This window comes from Calidris pugnax, unplaced genomic scaffold, assembly GCF_001431845.1.
Source record: "Calidris pugnax isolate Ruff unplaced genomic scaffold, ASM143184v1 scaffold38, whole genome shotgun sequence".
In the NCBI taxonomy this organism is placed as follows: Eukaryota; Metazoa; Chordata; class Aves; order Charadriiformes; family Scolopacidae; genus Calidris; species Calidris pugnax.
Window position 1 is genome coordinate 13940846 of NW_015090995.1, and position 24169 is coordinate 13965014.

At 36.9% G+C, this 24169-nt stretch overlaps 1 protein-coding gene across 1 annotated transcript in view; it reads left to right on the top strand.

Moving 5' to 3' along the window:
- The window catches only part of LOC106895737 (connector enhancer of kinase suppressor of ras 2-like), a 218568-nt gene that overhangs the window by 172006 nt on the left and 22393 nt on the right, over nucleotides 1-24169 (top strand). The window contains exons 15-18 of the mRNA XM_014955349.1: nucleotides 10730-10778; nucleotides 14326-14374; nucleotides 15760-15935; nucleotides 17406-17479. Coding sequence (XP_014810835.1) covers nucleotides 10730-10778; nucleotides 14326-14374; nucleotides 15760-15935; nucleotides 17406-17479 — 348 coding nt within the window. The remainder of the gene's footprint in view (nucleotides 1-10729; nucleotides 10779-14325; nucleotides 14375-15759; nucleotides 15936-17405; nucleotides 17480-24169) is intronic.

Below are 24169 nucleotides of genomic sequence, written 5' to 3' on the forward strand. Positions count from 1 at the left end.
ATAATTCAGTACAATTAGTCTGCTTTCACCAATCTAAAGGATTTACAACTGATGATTATTTTCTTCAATGGTATAAATACCACTGTGTTACAGCCAGAAGTCTGAGGTACAACAGTATTAGTTGTTGATCAGCAAACACAAGTCACCTCACGCCAGATTTTTCAGGATTGTCAGCACTTTTACCTCTAACATCGTAGTTCCTTTTTATAGGTGTATTAAGCTTCGTAGTTCATTTCAAAGACAGATGAAGTGGTAGGAATTTACCGATGTTTCCCCAGCTGTAGGATTCTCTCCATATTTAAAACATCATTCAACTAAATTGAGAAGCACTGCTATCACAGATGAAAATGAGGTAAAGATGGGGTTCAAAAGACTTTTTCTAGGGTAAGATTCTATGTCATCTTATAAAAGATGGTCTTCTCTGTCCATTGCCACCATTGTAGTAGTTCATTACCTCTCCATCCATTACCTCAGCTAGACAGAGATTCTTATTTTTATAATGAAAAAAGCATAACCCCACTTGGCATTTAGTCCCAATTCCGAGCTAAAGCAGCCTCCATCTTGTATGAGGCAGGGGCTACAAGGGGGGAAAAAGTGTTCTTCTTAGTAACAGCTGGATTTCATCCTTTGCTTTTATCTCTTTTATCTCTTATATTGGAGTTTTCAGAACTTACCTTTCGCTTTTATCTCTTATATTGGAGTTTTCAGAACTTACCCGTCAATCTTAGTATTTACTGTTTTCACTGAGTCTCCTAACTCTGTCATGCCAGGTGCTGTTGTCCCATTCTTCTCTCACACTTGTTTCTCCTTAGTTTTTGTCACTCTGTTCTTACCCTCCTTCATTCCAGTATGGCTGCTCCGTCCCTCAGGTCCTTCCAGCCTGGCTTTTGGCAACAGAAAGAAATCAGACACACACACACACAAAAATAGTCATACTTCTCAACACTTTTTTGTCTTCCTTCTCCATACCCATAGTTTCTTGCAGTCGCAAGGAAGAGTTGCAAAGGAATTTTGTTCTTCCTAGAGCAAAGCATCCCTAATTATTATGAATGGATTGCACATGCTCAGTTTGGCGGGGACATTACCATCCAGATGGAACATCCTTGGTGAACAGGACACAAGTCTCTACCAGACATCTGCCAAGAGATATTTTCCAGGGACATATGACTTGATGAAATTCTGGCAAACTTTCATAGCAAAAGGCTATTCTTTTATAGAATGACTCTCCCTTTACTAATCCTTCTCCCACACATTTTAAATTTCAGGTCCATCATATATTAACTCTTTTCAATATGTTGAAAAATATTTTTAAAGAGGTATGGTGTTATCTCCTTGCTTCTAATAACCTTCTGTTGAGTGTTTAAAACAGCTTAACACAAAATAATTATTTCAGCTTAAAATCAGCTGTGATGGGCACTGGTAGAAGATTTTAATCTCATATAGTTAGGTTTTGGGGAGCTGAAGACAAACTGTGTGGATAGATTCGTGTATTTGGATTAAATAGCGTTATCCTCATTAACTGTACTGTTGCCTATGCGGTTTCTGTAATATGATTGCATCCTTCTTTTTAAAAAAAGAAAAAAACCCAAAACCCAGAAGAAAGACGCGTCTTGCACGTAGTAGAATGTGCCACAGGCTGCAGGGAATATATGCCAAAAACACTAGTGCTATGTGAGAAATACGAGACTACAGAATGTTACTATGAATATCTAGCTTTTTAAACTCTTCAAATGAGTGGAGTATAAAGCAAGTCTAGCAGCTTTTTTTTTAGCTTTGAGCAGAATAAAAGCTAGGTATTTCTGCATTACGACTCTGGTTACTTCCAAACTCTCTTGGCACATCTACATCACATATTTGATGAGTACTTATTGAGAACTACAAGGGCATTGCCAGGGCATGCAGAGATGCAGTAAGAAAAGCAAAAGCTCCTCTTGAATTGAAGCTGCCCAGAGGTGTCAAAAACTATAAGAAAAGGTTCTTTAGGTAGATAAACAACAAGCAGAAACAGAAGAAAAACATTGGCCCACCATAAACAGGAGAGGTGAATTAGTCACTGGCAACACTGAAAAGGCAGAGGTGCTCAACACTTTTTTCACCTCTGTGTTTACCAAGCACCATTGTGCCCCAGGCCTTGAGAACAAAAATCCAGGTTGACACAAACAAAGGCCCACCACCAGTGAAGGAAGAGTTGGTATGGGAACAATTACAGGACCTTGACCCCTGTAAATCAATGGGCCCTCTCCACATACACCCAAGGGTGTTAGGAGAGCTGGCTGACGTCATTGTGAGGCCACTATCCATAATCTTTGAGGAAAAGCGGAGATCAGGGGATGTCCCAGAAGACTTGAAGATTACTAATGAAGGGCTTAAAGGAGGATCCAGGAAATTATGGACCCGTCACTCTTACTAACTGGGAAAGTTATGGAACAAATCCTGGGGCTTGTTACAAGTCAAGTGAAGCACGTGATTGGGAATAGCCAGCTGGGATTCACCAAGGGCAAACTGTGCTTGAGAAATCTGATCGCCTTCTACAACAAAATAACCTGCTCAGTTGATGAGGGGCAAGCGGCGGGTGTTGTCCTCGTGGATTTCTCCAGGGCTTTTGACACGGTTCCCCACAGCTGCCTCCAGAGAGAGCGATGTGTCATGGTCCAGACAAGTCTGTGCAGTGGGTGGGAACTGGCTGACAGGCTGCACTCAGAGGGTGGTGGTAAATAGCTCCATTTCAAACTGGCAACCTGTCCCAAGTGGGGTCCAACAGGGGTCAAAACTGGGCCAAACACTGTTCAATATCTTTATAAGTGATCTGTATGATGGGATCAAGTGTACCCTGAAAAAGTTTACTGATGACACCAAACTGAGTGGGGAAGTGGACACTTCGGAAGGGAGAACCACCCTGCAGGAAGACCTGGATAGGCTGGAAGAGTGGGCTAACAAGAACCTTATGAAGTTCAGCAAGGACACGTGTAAGGTCTTGCACCTGGGAAAACATAATCCAGGAGTGCAACATAGGCTGGGATCTACTTGGCTGGGGAGCAGATCTGTGGAAAGGGACCTGGGGTTGCTGGTGGAGAACAAGCTCAATCTGAGTGAACAATGTGCTGCTGTGGCAAAGAAAGCCAACACGATGCTGGGTTGCATCAACAGGGACATCACTGGTAGAGGTAAAGAAGTTATTATTCCGCTCTGCTCAGAGCTTGTCAGGGCACACCTGGAATACTGTGCTTTGTTTTGATCTCCGCTGTACCAAAAAGGTGTGGAGAGGCTGGAGAGGGTCCAGAGAAGGGCCACTAAGATGATCCAAGAACTGGGAAGCCTGCTGTATGAGGAAAGGCTGAGAGAATTGAGTTTGTTCGGCCTTGGGAAAAGAAGGCTTAGGGGAGACCTTATCACCATGTTCCAGTATTTAAAGGGTGGCTACAAAGAAGGTGGAGACTCCCTTTTTACAAGGAGTCACATGGAAAAGTCAAGGGGTAATGGGTACAAGTGACTCTGGGGGAGATTCCAATTGGTCACAAGAGGAAAATTTTCACTATGAGAACAATCAGCCATTGGAATTATCTCCCCATGGAAGTGGTGGATTCCCCAACATTGGACACTTTTAAGATTCGGCTGGACAGGGGGCCGGGCCATCTTGTCTAGACCATGCTTTTCCAAAGAAAGGTTGGACCAGATGATCCCTGAGGTCCCTTCCAATCTGGTGTTCTACGATGCTATGATTTGCCTTAGCACTAGGCACAGGGCTAGACTGTCACCACCCGTGCAGATCACCCACACCCCTCGTTGTGTAATACTGGCTGTTCACACATCAAACTCTGTCCCTGCCTGACCAGTGTGGAAAATCTGAGCTCTACTTATAAGCAGTCTTGTGACTGGGAAAGTAGGGCAGCCACAGGCAAGTTGTGATGCTTCACTTCTGAGCAGGTGTCATGATTTAGGAAATTACACTCTGCAATTGGAGTCACTAAATGTGTGAGCTTTTTGAGGTTTTAGGAAGTTAAGCTAAATTAAATGCTTCCTGAAGAAGCAGCTGTTTTGTCTTCCTTTTTACTGGAGGCAATTTACCCTGTTTGTTGTTGTTTCACAAATGAGAAAGGAGTAGTGGGCATTTAACATGTAGTCCGTGCTACAGCCTTTTTATAAACAAGTATCTGAGTATATGTTTAGCAGCATTGCTGTGTTCTTTAATCTTCGTTTTACTTTGGGAGAAGTTTTTTTCTAGTAATAGAAAACCTTGACATCTGTGGATTCTAGACATGCGTGCATAATATAATCATGACATCATTACAGAGACCTTGAGTTTGAAGATCTTACTCTGCTTCGCTAAGCACACAGGCCTGCAAGGGAAAGAGAAGGCAGAAAAAATTCTATCATTCATGCATTGCACAATTGCTAGTTGAATAAAGGGGTTTTTATGACTATTTGCATTTAGCTTCCATGCTGCTCAGGTTCTTTCTCATAACATGTTTTGTCTTTGTAAATACTAATGCTTAAAAATGGTTTCAAACATGTCCACAGCAGCATACTTTAGAAGTTACTTGTTTTTAGTTGGGGTTAATGCTGGAGTGGTAAGAAGAGTAAATATTTTGAAAGTAACTTTGTTTTATTAACTTTGCATGTACAGATACACCTGTATTGCAGTGACTGCAGAAGAGTGCAGATGCAGCTGAGTGAGCTGGCTGATAACTTGAAGGATCAAATAGTAGCCTGTAGCTTAGTTCTGAGCCTGTAGCTGAGCCAGCATGGAACTGAGAAGGGATTTCAAATCTCACTACAAAATACTGAATAATTAATTTGAAGTGAGAATTTACTCGTTATGAAAAGAATACGTTACGTAAGCTGTAGAGGTTCTAATAACCTAAACACAGATCATGAATCCAGGCAAAGTGGTTCAAAATGCATCCCTGTGACCAGGTAGAATAATGCAATTTGCTAATTATGTGTTCTTGTGAACCAGCCATAAAGAAATTTCACATAATGTACATTACTTTTCTGCACAAATGTATTTTATAATATGTTGAATTATTTTTTTTCTCAAGTTTATTATGGTGGCCTTGACCCTGAGCTGCAATCAGATTGCACTTGAAGTAATTCAGAGTGTGAGACATGACAGTTGAAAAGAGCTTTGCCTGCCTCTCGCATCTAGAAATTTACATCTCCCAAGTATTTGCCAAGTGAAAAATAGCAGGATGGTGGGTGCCATTTTCTAGTTGTTCAGAGCTGCTGTGGATCAATAGGGCTGTTAACCAGGCTCTCTGTGTTCCGAATTGCCATGTGCTCCTAAATATCCAGGTGGCAACAGGGACTAACAGTGGATCTTCTGATGCAGGCTTCAGTGTTGTCCATGTTTAACCAGCAGCTTTGAAATTACCTCTTGATCATCTGTGCTGTGTACTTGAGATCCTACACTTATGTAACCTTATGAAGGAGGAGCCATCCTACAGAAGACTGGAAAGAAAAGTTCTCAAAATAGTCTGTTTATGGACTGTACATAAACTTGGACATTCCACATGGGTCCCCAGTCAGAAAGATCAGAGCATGTTGTACATGACAGAACATTAAATACACTACCTAGTCATTTACACTTGATTATCTCTGTTCCAAGAGTAAATTCTGGCAAATAGTTTTCTTTTTATAGCTACTGGAAAAATTACTGCAAATTGGAAAAATCTAAAGATAAGTTTGTATTCCTCTGCTTGGTCAAATAAATAAATTTAAATCAAAGAAATTATTAGTATCTAAAGCTATTGTTTAATCAACGATAAATATTACTAACAGTTTGTTATAACTAGAATAGTTTTTAAATACATCTAATTTATAATCCTGTCCATTGCTACCAGAGTAGGAGCTTAAAAAAAAGGCAACAATATAGATTGTAACTATTAGAGATACCAAAAATGAGGTGGCAGGTAAGCTACGCCCAAAGTAATTATCCTTGTTTCTGGATTGTGTTCATTCATTGGGATTTATTATCTGTATCCTGTCACCTGTGGAGAAGTCAAAATGATAGGAATCTAATAAGATATATAATTTTGTTCTGATACTCTTATAACTTTAATTTAGTGATGGATTTAATGACCCTGAAGGTAATAGAAAGAGAATTGGGACATTATAATTAAGAACACTGATAATGTGTAAGAGCCATTTTATTTGATCTTTCTGAGCATTGCTTATGTGATCAAGGGATGCTTAAATTGTATGCAGCTGGTTAAAATCAGTTGTCATTTTCAGTAGATACTATATACATTTTATAAGGAAAAACACAATTCCTTATTAGAGTTTATGGGACAATTGAAGCTGTGTTGTTATCTTTCTGTGGTAGAAAATGAAATCATGTTCCTCAAAAGGAAAAGAGGAATGAGTGGCAGCACGGAGGTGTATTCACAGTTGCATTTGCTTAGTGATACTTCTTTCACGAAGAAATAGCAAGTCACTTCTGTTCGCTGTAACAGGAATTTGTGTATGAACAGAAAATGCAGGATACTTAGAATTCTGGTGATGCTCCTAGATGGATATAACTGCTCTGATAGCACAAGAGGCATATGCAGCTGCTCTGCTGATTTCACTTAACTCAGTATTTGGTAGGTGACAATTCTCAGCATTCTTTAGAAATCTTTTACCAGGTATGTCTTTACATTCTGATTCTTACAGTGTTTATTGAATACGTGAAAATAAAATATAGTACTTCTGCTAGCCCCCATACTTCCAGATTTTTCCATTCTAATTTGTTTTCTAGAGATTCATTATTGCTGTTTTCTAATCATACAACACTGTTCCTCATTTAAAATCCTGATTACAAATCTTATCACCAGACTTGCATTTGATTTGCATGTCCTTCAAGATGCAAGTTAGAACTTACCACACCTACTTGAGTCCTTTAAATTCTCAGTGTTTTGCTTCCACCTAGGTCAAAGTAATTTCCATCTTTATTTAGCTCATTCTTGTTAACCTCTCTACTTTAGCTCGATGTTCAGCAGCATCATTCTGATTGAATACTGAGTCAGGAGGCATCTAGTACTGACACCAGAGACAGGTTGTATTTAACCATGATCTGTACTTCCTTCTTAGTACCTGTATTTCTCTAATTCTTCTTCCCTTTTAATATTTGTTTCAGTTTACTTACAATGTATAATTTAGTCGAAGTTCTGAAGAACAGATAAGGAGGGTGGCAATCTTTTTCTCCCTGGAAATTCCAATACGTGACATCCAGCTAGGCAGAGCATGTCAAAACTCAGAACAGATGCTGCTAAAGTCTGTTATATTTCTGTTGAATTGGAATACCTCAGAAATCCATTTGAAGAAAATTGTATGATAGATTAAGTATTTTACAATGAACTTTATTACAAAACTATATTTCATTTGAAGTTTTGCAGTTATTTGCTTAGTATTTTGCCTTCTTTATGTAATATTATCCAATGAATGTTTCTGCAAACATCCTGAAATAGTTGTTCTATGTGGTTGTTTGTTTTTTTTTAAATTGGTATAAGTTACTCATAAGTGATTGGTCCTCCTTTTTCTAGATTTTGCAGTTTGTTTCAAAAACAGTGCTACATATGAACAAGGAAACAAGTGTTTAATTAGAAGATAAACTGTTTCAATTGATTTAAGAATACCAGTCCAGGCCATTATAATCATATCACTGTGCATGCCTTCCCTCCCCACCTCCTACCCCCCTTATTCTTTTCTCTTTCATTTCTGCAACAACTGTTTTCCTGAAAAGAAAGGTGAAGAATAACTCAAGCAAACATGATACAGAGTACTTAAACCAGAATAGACAATATACTAGGGTTCCTCTATGTCTAAATAAGTTGGTTCTGTCACTTTCACACAGGGAATTTACTTGTCCAAAGAGAATAAAAGATCAGGATTTCTTCTGTGATCTGTAGATCTGAATATTTGAGGAATATTTACATTCAGGGAAGAGTAATTGATAGACATAAAACATTTTTTAAAATTAGAAAAAACTCCTGCAGACTGTTGAAAACTATTCCCAAATAAAAACATTAAGCTCATTGTACAATAGAACAACTATTTCTGACCTTCTATAAGATGTCAGATTTTGAAGAGCCATCAAAAGTCTGATTGCAGACTGCTTCTATAGCTTTACAACATTTTTGCTGGTAAAAGTCTGTGATGACTGTAAAGACACACAATATTGTGTTTGCATGGAAGCAAATAAAACTTGACTAAGGACTTTTCAGTGAAAAACACAGATGTATTATTCATCTTGTATATTGGCTGAGAGAAAGGATGGAAGCATTGAAACTGACACTCTCCAGATGGGTCAAAGCCGTGATTAAAGAACCAGACCAGAAATCAGGGGGAAAATGCCCAGCAGGATTGAAGTGCATTTATGGCATTCTCATGGGCAGACAGAAGTGGAGCATTAATGATAAAATCTGCCTTGCAGCAGTTTGGGTGTCTGTCCATTCCTTTACCAAATGTTTTAAGTTGAACTTTTTTGTTTTTCAGTTCTCTCTTTCAATCCTTGTAATCTGCAGACAGCTCAGAACTTTTAAGTCTTGCTTGTTAACCTTTATGGTTTTAATTTTAATGTCGTGCATCCTATCTATGCAGTCTGGAAACTTGCTTTGACTCAGGACTGATAAATGCTTTTAACTGACAATGCAGGAATTGTTTCTAATGGTAAATTTGATTTCTTGTAACAATGGAAATCATCGACTTAGAAAATGCTACTTCCTGTCTTGCTGACGTAAGACATATGTTATTATTATTATGACCAACATAATTTGGGATTATGTTTAAAATGTCCAAAAACCTTTTATTTCTTTTTAATTTTCCCCCTCAATTCCTTTACATTTCTTGCACTTCTTTTCTATTTATACAACATACACAAAAACATGTACATCTTTATGGTTTTCCCACTCTTCTCCTTTTTCTTACTTTTTAAAACATGAGGGGAAATTGTGTGTCTAGGAATTTCTATACTAGATCAGACGGAGTTGACCCTCATTCAGTGTCCTGTTTCCATCAATGCCCAGTTCTGTTTGTAATTGTATAAGGAAAGGCTTCTGGTGATGCTTCCCTGCTTTGTTCTCTAGCCTTTAGACAACTCCAGGAGAAAGCTCACGTATACCATAGATAGTATGTTTGCATGTTAAAGTCTGTGTAAATTTTTGGTATCCATGGCATCCTGTAGCAAAATGTTATGGAACTCTTTGCTACAGGATGCTGTGAATGCCAAAATCTTTAATTGTGTGTTAATGAATGAAAATTCAAAACAAAGGAAGCTTGCTGCTAATTTTATATAACTTGCGTAGCTCCTTTATTCGAAGACACATTGAATATTTATTCCCTATTTACTCTCTTCAGAACACTCCTGAGTTCATAAACCTCCATAGCATTGCCTTTGGTTGCCTTGAGAGACAGATGAGTTTCTTTTCCATTTCCCTCTGTCCTCTTTAATGCTAAAGAATCAGAACTGTATGCCATGAAATATTTTGGAGGTTCACTGCTATGTCTGCACCCACCTAACAGCCTTCCCTATTGTAGTGTTTCAAAAGGATTTAGGAATACATCTGCTAATAACAATGTGGAGACAAATTATTGTACACATATTGTTTATATGAGAAAGGTATGCAGAAAATGGCCCCTTAATTCACAACCAGGTCTACTGAACAAGAACTCTCACAGGCTTTTCGCTTTCTAACCTAAAAGGTTTTGTGGTACCATTGTGCCAGGACACTAATCACATCTTTGGAAAAGTGAAACTTTGCCTGGACCTTCTCCGGGGATTTAGAACTGCAAAGTGTGCTCTGCAGTAGCCTTTCTGCAAACGGAGCACTACAACAGTTTCCTTAATCCAGAGATATTGATGTTAGAAAGCCTAATGACTAAACTGTAGCAGCAGTTGGAGCCCTCAGTGAAGTTAGTTTGGGAAAGTTTAATGGGTGTTCATTTTCACTGAATTTCACTGAATTTTAGAGTTGGAAGGGACCATAGAGATCATCTAGTCCAACTTCCCTGCTGAAGCAGGATTGCCTAGAGCTTGTCAGAGCATGTTACTCAGGACTGCATTTTGTTGCTAAGAGTTTCTACTCTTTACATCAGGAATTTTTCTGGGCCCACAGAAAATAGTTACCACACTTTCTTCCACTAGCAAGTGTAGCTGTCACATTCCTTGTTTGCCAGCCAAGAGGATTCTGTTTGGATATCAGTACTGCAAAAGTGTTACTGTTTTTCTGATGATCTAAATTTTCTCATTGGCCACTGAATGGCTGTGGTCTTTATGAATTTCCTGTTTTTAAGTGCTTTCAGAATTTGAAAGAGGAGGTGGTGGGGAAAGAACAGAACAAAAGAAGATACTGGACTTTCTCTGTACCTGGCAAACATATCTGACAGTCATGTCAAATTTCACCTGATAGTTACACATGTATTAATGTCTGGGTGTTTACACACGTGCTTACATATTGCTAATTTAAGATAGCAAAAAAGTTCAAGGAAGACACATACTAAACAATTGGATTGTCCTTGATTTGATTCTGTAATGACATCCAAAAGAACCAACTCTGCAAGATATGGGTTTCTTAATAACGTTAGCGCTGATTGTTGAAAACAATGGTTAAGTTTTCAAAGTGCTTTGAAAGATGATTACATCTGTAAGTATACATTTGGAAATGCATAGAGTGTATGTATATATGCACTGTTTATGCAGATTATGATTCTTTTTTCGGTAGTGACTTGACATCTTTCTTCCTCTCTGTCCTAGATATGCTAGTTCTGCCATTGACCGTCAAGGAAGCACATCCATGAGGAAGGTAAGGATTTATAAATATACTATAAAAACCCCAAAAAATCCTCAACAGTTCAATTTATTGTGTATTTTTAAAAGATACTTAAGAAACCTTGAAATTCATCTGTATTATGAAGCATCCTAAAATAAAAAGCTAGGAATAATTTCCATATTCAGAAAAGTAGCTATTGCAGCCACAGCAGGTCAGTGCCTATGCAGTAATTTTAGTTAAGTTTAGTAGGAACCTTAGTATGGGTTCTGAGGTATGTAGTGGTTTGGGAAAGAATCATAGAAAATGTCTAGATTGGAAGGGAACTCTGGAGGGAAGGTTGCCCTGGAAGAAGAGACAATTATTTTAAAATATCTTAAAATATTTAAGTAGTGTAAATACTATGATGGGGAGATACAGGATAAGGATTTTTAAATAATATAATATGGTACCAGTTTTGAAGGTCTTCAATGGAAAATATCCAGGCATTATTTTTTAGTATTTTAACAAATCTTTCATATATAGCTTCATTTTTATAGAATGCCTTTTCTTCATTCTGACTTAGCACTTTGTTCATGAAGTAGGTGCTAATTGAAAGTTACCAGATGTCATTCTGCCTCCCAAATATTTACAAAGTGAGGCTAACAGCCAGTGACAGCAGTGGAAGATAGATGACTAGATTTTCTGCAGTTTGCAAAAAGCTGCAGTTGTGTTTGCTGATACGTTGCCTCTATCTGCCGATCCCTACCTTGCCTGCTGCCTCCACTGGAAAACACTTGGACCTGTGGCTGTTCCCAGGGATCCTGGGACTGCAAATCATCTAATACATATAATGTGAGGAAATCAGCACTATGTCCCTATGATTTGTGTCTGTTGCTAGTGAACGCACTGATGGCTGGGTTTGGAACTTGTTAATGGTTTTCCTTAAAAACTCCTAAGGCTCAAAATAGGATAAATTCAACCAGTTTTGCATTAATGGGGTTGGTTCCCTTCATCCTGACAGGTGACTGAATCTCCAGTCTCCAGGGCATTTTTTAAACACAGCCTAAGTTTTCATTTGGTGATTCTGTGACAGCACTCCTGCTACTACACTGTGGCTATGTTGAGGTCTCATTAATTTAGCTTCATATAGCACAGATTCAACTTGATTGCTTTTTTTTTTCCATGGTGTGCTTCTTGTCGGGCTGGGGTGGGAAGGTCTGCGTTTTGGTTAACATTCTACTGCGCACTGTGGTTTTGAGATGAGAACTTGAACGCTGGCAACCACAGTATGTTCTCCCACCCTCTGTTTCCTGTAGCAACTCTGTCATTTTGAAGTTGCAAGTTCTGACTTTTTTCTTACAGTGTTTGCCACAAAGTTAATTATACAGCGGTTCCTTTATCTCTCAGAATACGAAGCTTGAATTTTGTAAGTTAGCAGTGCTAATTAAGTACTGATTCCCAAGGTATTGCAAACCTTTCACTTTCTCTAGTTTTCTTGCTTTGAATACACTGTATGTGCGCATAAACACAACATGGTAAGACTAATTGACTTCTGTTTTTAAAAGAGCTAATATTTTTAGCTCTCCTTGATTTGTTGTGCTTGTATTTTCATTATTTTTAGAACTCTTCTGTTGAATGATGCATACCAGTTTCCAGTGACTATCCTAATGCCTATATCCTCCATTTTTTGCATTTTTATAGAATTTAATCACATATGAAAACTGTAATTTAATTATAGGGATTTATTCATTGCAAAATTTTATAGCCTCAATTGTGGAAAAATGTGGTGATCTCTTTCTTGGGATCCTGTTCTGTCCTAATGCATTTTTATACAGAAAGAGGAGCATAGAACAGATTGTTTCAGTCACGGTCACCACAGAATTCCAGTTGGCACAATATGACTGACCAGTACTGTGGCTAACAATACATCAAATAAAAAAAAAAAAAGTTTTGCTGTGCATCTTTAATACTTTCTCATAGACTGCCTTTATTTTTTTCATTTTCTGTCTCTTTCCTACTACAATTCCTGTAGCACAGGAGCGAGCATTAATCTTTGTCTTCTCTAGCACTCAAAACAAAGAGATAAATTTGCAGCTATCAAGTAAATGGAGAATCTCTAGTGTCTTACGGTGATACAGTGGATAAACACTTACAGAGCTTGTCACCTGTCAGAATTACAGTATTTTTGTGAATCATTCATATACTGTGACTGACTGGGAGAACAGTCGGAGATTAACAGAAGACACAAAGCTGGTTTTCTCCGAGGCAGCTCTCTCAGGAGTCAAGAATTGCTGATTTGTGCAAGTCACTAGAAAATATCCACGCTATTCAACGCTGTAAACTGGCTAATTTGCAGAAGGGTTACAAATAGGTCTTTGCATGTGTAAAACAACTCCCTCTTCCTCACTTTTATTTTTAAGAAAATTTTGCAGCTCCAATAGTTGGACTCCTTTTTTCAGCTGTTGCTTTTCTGTAGTGCTTAAGCTGTAATCCTTGTTATTCTAAATATTAACTAATTTTTTAAAATTTTGATTATCATCCTCAGTTTTTAAAAATTTTTATATTTTGAAATTTAAGCGCTTATTTAATATGTTGCACCACAATAATTAATAAGGACTTTTGTAGCAAGTGTCTGCTTTTTGAGTGCGTGGGGAGGAGCCAGCTAAGGCAGGGTGAGCAGTCAGATCATCTCCAGGAGAAGGTAGCTGTAGTCATACCACTAGTTAAGGCAGCATCCCTGTCAGTGACTGAGGCACCCTTCTTCTAGGCCCTCTACTGAGCTGAGTTTTATCTGTCACAACGGAAAAGTCAAGAAAATTTAAAAGATTGGCCCTTTCTATTCTACTCTTTGCCTGGATCTGCTGGTTTATCACACTGGTTTTTATTGGTAATATTACCAATCAGACAGAGACTTCATCGTGTTGACCTGTAACCTTTCCCTTTGCATTTACATGTTTGAGTTAAATCCTCAGCATCTTTTGAGTAGTAACCCTTGAATTAAAAGGATTAGATAATGAGATGCTTTTAGGTTTTTCTTAAGAATCTGTAACGATTTTATAATGCAGCCAGAAAATAAAGAAATTTCTTTTTTTGTCCTCAGTTATTCCGTCGACCTACAAACCCAACAAACTTTATTGTTTCCTATTGTTGGAAACAATTAAAAAATGTGACTTCATTGTGTCATTGAACGCATGACTTTACACATAAACTATATAATGTTTGTGGTGGATGTTTCTTTTTGAATGTAACTATCTCATGTATACCTACAGCAAAGTAGTATTCATTTTATTAGATCATTCATAGGAATTTACATCCTTAGTTTTCAAAGTACTGCACAACAATTCATGCAAAGAATCCTTAATGATTTGATTGCAATTGTATTTAATAACTGAAAAAAAAGGGATTTTAACTTGCAGGTTTAGCACTGTGTTGTTTTATTTATGATATTTGTAAGAGAAAAATAACAAAAAGGAGATCCTATGATAATTGATTCTATGATAACTAACCATAAGACAACCTTGGAGATGGCAGTGAATGCCTGCTGCTTCATGTTACTACTATAACTGCATTGGTTTTTCATAAATTTTTTTTTTCCTTACAGTCATTTCACTACGCTTCCCTCAGGGTAAAAAGCAGAAAATGGTCAAAAGGTAACTTATTTGAGTTAACATTTTGAAAGTAGAAAATGAGACTTTTTCTCTAATAATAAGTGATCTGGATCAAATGTCAAAGTTCAGCTTAATTCAAATATTTCTAAATTTGATAGTAAACACCAAAGTAAAATACCAAGTAATTGTGTTGTAAGGTACAGTATTGCTAGACTCAGTGGTGCAATCTCCTCTGACTTAAGCAGAAGAAAGGGAGTATCTGTATATTTTGCCATTTCCTTCTGCTCTTTTTTTTAATCTATTCATGACCTATTTGAGAGTGTGAAATGAATGAACATATGAAAAATATTTACAGCATAATAAAGTCATATGAAAGTATGTGGCCAGTGAGCTCTGCTCTTTTTATATTATTTGCTGGTTTAGTCTCCTTTCTTTGAAAATTTTCCTTTTATTATACTATACAATTTTAATTCCTTCTAAGCCTGACGAGGACACGGCATAGCATATTATTCTAAAAAGAGCAAAACATTAAGAACGTGTTTGCGGAATGTTGCAGAAAAAGGATGGTCATTTGATGTTATCTAAATTTCTTTACTGTTTCACAGCTGTAGGACAAATATAATTCTTGTAGCAACATAAACTTGATTTTTCACAGAAAAATATTGAATATTTTAGGGAAATTTTGTACAGAGTCTTTTTCAGGAAAAATTACACCATAATTAAGAAAAAAACCCTGTTCTTATTGATATTTACAAGGCACACTAAAATTTTAAGTCTTTCAATTAGGATGTATTGGAGTAACAATGACACAAACCCCACCTTTTCCTGGTGCTGTGCCTTAAAACAGGATGCAGTAAAGTTAAAATACTGTTGTCAGCTAAATTCAGGACAGAAGAAATGTAAGCATGTGCATTTTTATGGAAGTGGATGATCTTTCTTTTTTATTGACTATAAATATTGACTATAAAAATTGAGTTAAAAATGCCCAGAATTTGAAAGGCCTTCTATTGCTAAAAGTAGTAACGGAAGATGTACGGAAGTAGTGATGTTTACATCTGTAGACAGATTGTATCATGCTCTGAGTTTCAAATTGAGGGCTAAATGAATACAGTTTTACTTTGGTAGGATGATGTCCATCTTAATCAGATAAAAATGCAGCTCTAAGAGGAATGAACCCTCTAGAGATTAAATAATCCATTACATAAAACAGGCCCTTTTTATTTTGTATTCATGCTGAAGGCAAAATTGCAGAGCATTGTGGAATTTGGAAATGTTCATTCAATCTCCTCTCCCTGAAACTGGAGAGGATTTGGCTTGAAGGATTTTGATTTGAATCATCATTAAAAATGAGTGTGTTTGTGTTGAGAAGAACAGTTCTTTCACTCTTTCATTCAGTGAGATGTCTCAGACTATTGTCACTTGCTCAGGGAGCTCTCTAACGAGTGGGAGCAGAAGACGGATTTCCTGCAAAGACTTGGGGCACGGAGACTGTGAAGGCTGGCTGTGGAAGAAAAAGGATGCCAAAGGTTATTTCACACAGAAATGGAAAAAGTACTGGTTTATTCTGAAGGATTCCTCCTTGTACTGGTACACAAACCAGAATGTAAGTATACTCTATGTTTGGAGACAGCCAAAATTTAGCCTTAAATGTTATAATTCTTTTGAATAAAGTCTATTTTACTACATGGTAGGATCTGTTAGTGAACTGCCACTTTGTCAGATCTGGGTCACTCTAGCTGGAAATACTTCTATTGAAATTATTTTTTATAGTCTCCGAAGTCCATGTCCGAGCCTAATAAAATAGCAGATGCTTGTGGCACTCTTAAAGAAGTTAATACATCAGTAGTTAATAATTTTCCACAGGTACTATTTATTTGGATTAACATTGTGTTCACATGCAGCTCTCCTTAGTTTCAGTTGCGTGGGGAGATGTACACAGTGTAACCGTTCATGTTAGTTAGGCATTATGTGAAGCAAATGTGAAAAATCTGAATTTGTAGATCTCTTTATCTGAACGTTATTCTTATATAGATGTTCCTCTTGCTTTTTGCTGAATTAGTCTGGAGTTTGCAGTTTCTGGTGTGTAAAATGCTGTTCTTGGCGAAATGTTATTGAGAAGCACTGGGCCTACGCTTGTGCAATCTGCATATATGTAGGAAAATCGAATGGATGGGAGAAGCCAAAAATTGTTCCATTTGTGTGCATTGAGCCTCAGTGCCTGATGTAAACTGTCTGCGTACCGCCTGCTTTGATCACTGATAATTTAGTAGAATTTCTACTTTCTTCAAAAGGACAATTTTACTGGCATAATTATCTTCAGTTTTAGTATTTTCTTGTCAGCCCAAAACAGAAGTGTTTCAGGCTGTGGATGATGAAGACCTTCAGGTTGTGTTGTATGTTTTGTTTGTTTGACATTGTTACATGCAAGGGGGTAGTCATTATGTGTCCCACTGATTTTCAGTCTGTTGTTTACAGTCAGACCATAATTCATACTACACTTCCTAGTATTTTTCAAAAACCTGGCTGGTGTTAGTATGTCTCCTTGCTTTTCCTGGTAAATTATTTCAAAAGAAGCAGAAAGTGACAAGAGATACTGTCTGGTTATTACTTTTCCATTTAATCACTGGTGAGCTCACTGTAGGAACCTCCTCAATTATTATTAGCAGGGCAGATGGTCTGCACAATGGTGACTTTAAAAGGAGGCATCCACAAACAGTTTTAAAATGTAGACAAAATGATGAAGAAACTGCGAATTCTTCTTTGTAGTTGTTGACATCCTGAATGCTATTTTCAGTGCTGTATTTGGGGCTGAAATGTTTTCTGTAATCTTCAGCAAAGGGGAATTAGGGTAACTGCAGCTCCTTCAAGAAACTGTCAGTTTAGTTACTTCATAAAAGTTACTAATATTGTAGTATGAAGCAAAAATACATTTTTAAAGTCAAAACATTACGCGGAAATTATATTCAGTATTTCCACTGATGGGGTGGTTGTTCTTAGTGTAAGACCCAAATGGCTACTGCTCACTTCTCTCTTATTTTCTTCCTCACCATCACTTTCTCTTTTCTTTTGATAGGATGAAAAAGCAGAAGGATTCATTAGTTTACCTGAGTTCAGAATAGACAGAGCAATTGAATGCAGAAGAAAACAGTAAGTAATATGTCAATTACGTTTATAAATTAAGGGATCGCTCTTGGAGGTATTCTGTATATAGTACTGGAAATTTGCAAAGCCCAGAGAAGGAAGCTACACAAAAAACCTTGAAATCTATAAATAAGACATAATAGATCCACTTAAACTTTAGTGTTTCTCTTTGTTATAAAAGGTACAACAATGTAAATTCCATAACTCTTTCCAGATGGCCTAGTTACCATTTCAGTTAAATAAGCAAAGCAAGAAATAATGAATATGTTAGCCAAGAGATGAAACTTTCTTGGCTTCAGTATAGTTATCTTGATAAATATCAAGTGTGCAAAAAACAATTACCATAGGAAATACCATTAAAAATATCATAGCAAGGGATGGTGAATGTAATCTCCATTTTCTCCTTTATGGAGGAGGCTTACTTACCCAATATTGTGTTATTCTCAACTGCTAAAATATTTAGGTTCCATATGCAAAATTAACATTTCGTTATTACTTATGTGCATATTGCTTCTACTGCATTATGGTCCCAGTAAAAAGCATATGCTAAGCTTTGCCACCCTTAAGGCATATTCAATAACAGACACTCACTGGAAATTGTTTGCAAGCGGTGTTGGGACTGGAATGCAGAGCTGTCAAACAGCAGGTTCAGCAGAACAGTTCTAATGCTTTGAGACTAGCACTTTGCCAGTATCTCCCGAGTTATTTGCGTGTCTCTTTCATACGCTGCATCTGGATTTTTAAAACTTGCTGCCATGAGGAGCTACATACTCTTTTACTAAAGCTTCCCAAGTTATAACTAAGCATCCGGAATTTTTGTCGTGCTTTTCTGATGACAATGCAGTTTTGGTCTGGGGAGTGTAAGTCCTACAACTATGATCAGGTATACAATAAGAATACTGATATGAATTATATAGAGACTACTCAGCAGAAAAACAAACCTCTTCAATTCCTTGTTCTTGTCGGGAGGTATTATTGCTGTCTGTCTGAGGACTAGAAGAGGGTGGATTTATACTTCTATTTCAGCTGAGGGTATCGCTATAGAAATTAAACATGAACTGAGCACGATAAGTTCCTCTGAGGAATGAGTAGATATTAGTAATGATATTGAACAAAAATACAGCAAAAATAATACCCTTTTGTTAGAATATAAAACACTTAACAAATTTCAGTGAATTAACCAAGATCAAAGAGAAGGTCATTGTGCACAGCCAGAAATAGCTTCCAGAGCTTTGCTCTAAGCATTAGAACACTTTTACTCAGAACATTTCTTAGAGAACAATTTCTGTAGGGTATATGCACAGGAAAAAGTCTGATTAACTAAAACTTTGCACACTACTGAAAACTGAGTACCTTCAGGCTTTGAATCCTTTCAAAAAGAGGTAGATCCAAGGGTAAAAGAATAATAAAGATGTTAACAGTATTCCCTTTGTTCCCAGCTGAATTTCCTGTCGATTTCTTCCTTCGTGCACTATCATTTATATATTTCCCATATCATAAAAACTACACCTTACATTTACCACTGTTTTACCTGCCCCTCTGAGCACTGCAGAGGCAGTAAATGCCGTGTTAGGCTCACTAACATTTCAGTGTATCCAGCCTTTGTGAGTGGAGGCTCCTGCTTGTGCTGCAGCCAGCGCTACTCCACAGCCTCTGTAAGCACACTCTGAACACCTCCCTGTCCTCTTCTGTCTTGTCTCACCAAGGACAGGACTGAGCACGATTGCCATCACCGCAGAAAAAAAGCTAATGGTTCTGGTGAGCCCAGGGAGAACTTCCTGGGGTTTGATTCTTCTGCATTTCTTTTACAAATAAAAGGAAGGTGATGGTGACCCATTTTGACCCAGCATATTCTGGAAAAGTTCTATATCACACTTCATTATTCTCTCTGCTGGACTAGAGGGCAACAGAAAAAAATGCCGCAGAAAAGCTAATGGTTCTGGTGAGCCCAGGGAGAACTTCCTGGGGTTTGATTCTTCTGCATTTCTTTTACAAATAAAAGGAAGGTGATGGTGACCCATTTTGACCCAGCATATTCTGGAAAAGTTCTATATCACACTTCATTATTCTCTCTGCTGGACTAGAGGGCAACATTTCAGTGAGGTTTTTCTTGCCTTTTCAGAGAGTTATGGAAAGACAGATTTTGCAGGATCTATTCTTGCTTCTTTCCACTTTTGGCTATCTTTTTCATTGAATAGTGGGTTTTAGTTGGTGCTGGAATGTAACCTAAAATTCATTGCAAGCTTTAAACCTGAAAATATAAATCTGGTTGTGTTCTTACTCGCTTCTATATGATTGAGTCCATTTCAGCATTAATGCAAAAGCTAGAAAAGCAGTTACCTTGACAGTTAAATAAGGACAGGAGAATGAAACCTAGTTCTTTCCTTTTTTATTTTTTGGTAGGTTAATTTGCTATTAAATTAAGATGGCCTGAAAACTATGCTTAGTATTTTAGTGCCTAAAGAAGTCTAGCTAAAATCACAGTGTTAGTTTTCTTTTAGCTCTCTTAAAAGAATACTAAGAACATTTTGGTACTCAACTTGGATTTCTCCTCAAATTTCTGTTATTTTCAGAGCCATCAACGTGAAATGCTCAAACCTTAATGAACAAAAGAATTTGAAGTCTTACTGGAATAATGAATAGATTTGTCTTTTCCACTCTTCTGTCAGAAGGAGAATACTGTTTCATAGAATGACTGATGCCCATAGTATACACTGAATGAAATAGCCTTAAGAAAGCTTTCACAAAATGTATATTAATTGAATGCATTATTCTGTATGGTTTGATGATTTGCCTCACTAATGCATTTAATGAAGGTATCCTGATTATTATACGAATCATGGCATTATCTCAGACTGGTTTAGCTCTCCGGGCTATATTTGGATGTAGAATGACCTTGTCCCTGTGATAGGGGGTTTCTTGCATTGACAGTGAAAAACTTTCTGTTGCTTTTAGGCAACACTTGCATCTTCATGATCAAAAATGATCATACTGTACTAGAAATCTTAGTTATTTAAGTTTTTGTGTGATGTGGCATGACATGAATGACATATTATTTTCAAATATAATTATAATGCCCCATGATGAAACTGATCCACAAGGCTAAAGATTAATGGAACTAGGTATATAATTAATGACTTAACTAGTGCTTTGCCTGAACTTTCAAAAAATCTCCAGCTAGTGAAAATTTTCATTGCATAATTAATTGCATAATTAATGCAAATTTAGGTCTTAAATTTATGAGACCATATGCTGTTCTGTTGCCACTTCATATTGGAACTGTACAGTCAGAATTCCATATAAAATTTAATTGACATAGTATAGGTAAATGTAAAGTTATATCTTCAAAATTGCTACAGTTCTGGTACTTTTTATTACTTCTTCTGAAATGGACTTGACAGTCTTGGTAGACAGCAAAGCAGACATGAGCCACCCGCAGGGCCCTGCAGGAAAGAAGGCAGACAGCTTCCTGGACTGTGGTAGCTGGAGGGCAGCCAACACATGAGGGAAGAGATTATTCCCTTTTACTTGGTACTCATTACACCACATCTAGATCACTGCATCCAGTTTTGGGCCCTCCCAAACAAGCCAAAGGTAAAAATATAGGTATCGTTCTTCTGCATTATTCATATTCTTCTGTACATCTAGAATTACTTCCCTGGAGAGTTTTCTGTAGTTCTTAATGCTAGTGTGTCTACGTGCTTCTCTAATCATAATCTTTGTGACACTTCTGGGAGATGAAGATAGATTTATTGTCACGTTTTGCAGCCCAGAAACAGAACTGCAAAACATTTAAATCAAAAGTTTCCACAGAATCGCGATTTCCATTTCATAACGATGATGAGCTGTTTTCTTCAGAGTTTGTAAATATATACCAGTACAATACATTATTGCAGCTGTAAGTCCTCACCATGTCAGTAAATTATCAGAGAATCAGGCAAAAAGATACTAAGGAATGTTCATGTAGTAACCAATTATTAAGTCTGTTTGCTGTGACTTAGCATGTGAGAACTCTTTTGCATAAGCAGGAAGACCTGCAGCATTTAGCTGATTTGCCTTTGAAAGAACACTTTCGGCATTTTAACACAAATTCTGTAACAACTGAGACAGAAAGTAGCTTTATGTTTTGCATAATCCTGATTCACCTCTCCAGCAAGTCCACTCTGTAACCTAATTGAGACATGGTTCCTGTGAGAACCGGACAGTCAAATACATAATCATATATTGTACCACATTACACGAATGTAGTGGAACCACATTTAAGATCTGTTTATCCCAGTGAACTCTGAAATGTTACTCTGAAATAGAACTCATATATTCATATATATTATATAACTCTGAAATATTCTAACTTTCAAAGGTTGACTTTGAAACCTCACTATTGGCATTTTAATGCTTTTATGTATATAAATTTCCTGTCTAGGAAAATAATCCTATTTACATGTAGAAACTCCCATCATGTGATATTCTAACGGGATTAATCAAGAGGATTAGAATCTTTAGATCCACCACGTAATCCTCTCCAATTCGAGTCAATACTAAAAGCTCGGAACCGGAAGATGGTTGGGCAAATGGAGCACTAGAAGGTGGAGATGTTGCAGGAACTTCAGACCAACTGAAACCAGAGTGCTGATTTCGCAGTAAAATACATCCAAGAAAACAGCATATCGTGCTTAAATAGTATAACAGTGCAAAAGGCTTTGTTTAGAAATTACTTTTTATTTTGAGTATTAAAAATTAAGTTCTGTACGGAGGTATAGTATTTGTTAATTACTGTGTAATTAACAACATGTAGTATACCACTGTACTATATGTGTCTGTGCATAAAGACATATACTAAACTATTTCACATTTCTTATTCACAAAGCGATATCATCTGTTTTGCCAGAACAGTGGGAGTTGCTCGTAGTCAGCTGGCTTAAGGGAGTAAAATGTTCCCCATTCAGAAGTAGGAGTGAGTAAGAGTGATAAGCATATTTGACACTAAAATCATACTACATTGATCGGGTAAAATAATTAATAAATTTGATCAGAGTATACTTAAAATGGTATTTATATAATGATCAAAATCTCATGCGTTAAAATCTTAAAATTCAGTATGTATAATTAACAAGCGTATGCCATCTAGTGGGCATCAGAAGAGTTTCCTCCCTCTTCATTTGCCATGGACTCTATTTTCATTTGCAAAATACAAGTAGCTAGGGAGATGGGGATCTGCAGTTGAAATTATCAATGTTCAGATGCCAAAACAATAATTAAATACCTCTCGAGTCTTCTTTTATGGAATTAAGATGGTTTATGACCCTCTGTGCGAAGGCAAACTTATCTTTAGCATAGCTCTGATCTCATGAAAAAGGAAACTGCACACAAATACAACTCTTCTGTAGAACTTCTGGTAGGAAAGCCTCTTGCTGTGTATGCATTTCTATTAATAATATATGTAAGAAAATCAGAATGCCCAAGTGAATCTTCTTCAGCTTTCATTTTTCTGTCTGGAAACTGCCATAAATCATAGTAATTAATAAAACACTAATTTGCATTTAAGCTATTAATAGTAGAAAGGTTGCATCACAGGGTTTTCATAATGCCATGTATAATGATTCCTAATCTAATTCTTACATCTGGTAATTACCATATAAATGTCAGTTTTTTAATGTAAATGTTATGAGTGATAGCATTGGGTTTTTTAACATTAGTGAACTAATCAAAATAATAATCTTTAATGCTTTGAGTTTGTGGTTTCCTTGTTAGCAATACTGGTTTTAGTTATATTGACACAAAAAATTTGTAAGAAATGTGATTATTGTTCATAGCAGTTTTCAAGTAACTGCTCCACTGAGGGAGAGCTTAGAATTATGCCATATAAACACATTAATAAAAAGCATTTTTATGTGAACTGTAATCATCCCTGCTGTAAGATTTTGAGCTTGATGATTATCTCAGGCATGTAGTGTGAACAGACTGCAGCGTAAGTAGCGATGTCTGTGTATAGCCAGCCTACACTGAGAACCAGGCCTTCTGTCATGAAATCAGTAATATAAAATTGAATTACACTGGCCAAGTGGCTGGGGAAGCAATTGACATTTGAGGAAGAAGAAGAAATATTAGCAATGAATGGAACAATGTCAGTCTTACAGCTACCTTTTATCATCCTACTGTTCAGTACCTCGGGTCAGTATAGCCAGGAATGTAGTACACTGTACTACTCATACTGTACTAGTTACAAAAGTGAACCGGTAAAGACTTTTTAAATCAAGTTAAACCTATTGTGATATGCTTTTGGAACTATTCCAGTGATTTCTAATTCAACTTGGACTTTTCAAAGAACTTCATTCTATAAATAAACTTTCCATACATTTAAAATAACCAAGGTGGGGGGGGAACCCCACCCCAAACAACTAGGACTTCTTGAATCAAAAGCTATCTGTGAGAACAAGCTGCAGTTAAAAAAATACGTAGATACATAGAATTGACCACAAATTATAGTGTAACAACATAAGGTTTAAATTTAAGTGTTGGCAACTCTGTTATTTGCTATGTGGAAGATGAAGAAGCATTAACTGTTAATGAACTTGTGTTGATTGCAAGAAAGATACAGCAAAGATTAGTAGATTAAGATGAAAAGTACTTGGGATATGGTTGGCTTTAGAGTAACTTGACAAAGCAATTGCTGGAATTAGAAGTGACTATTTAAAG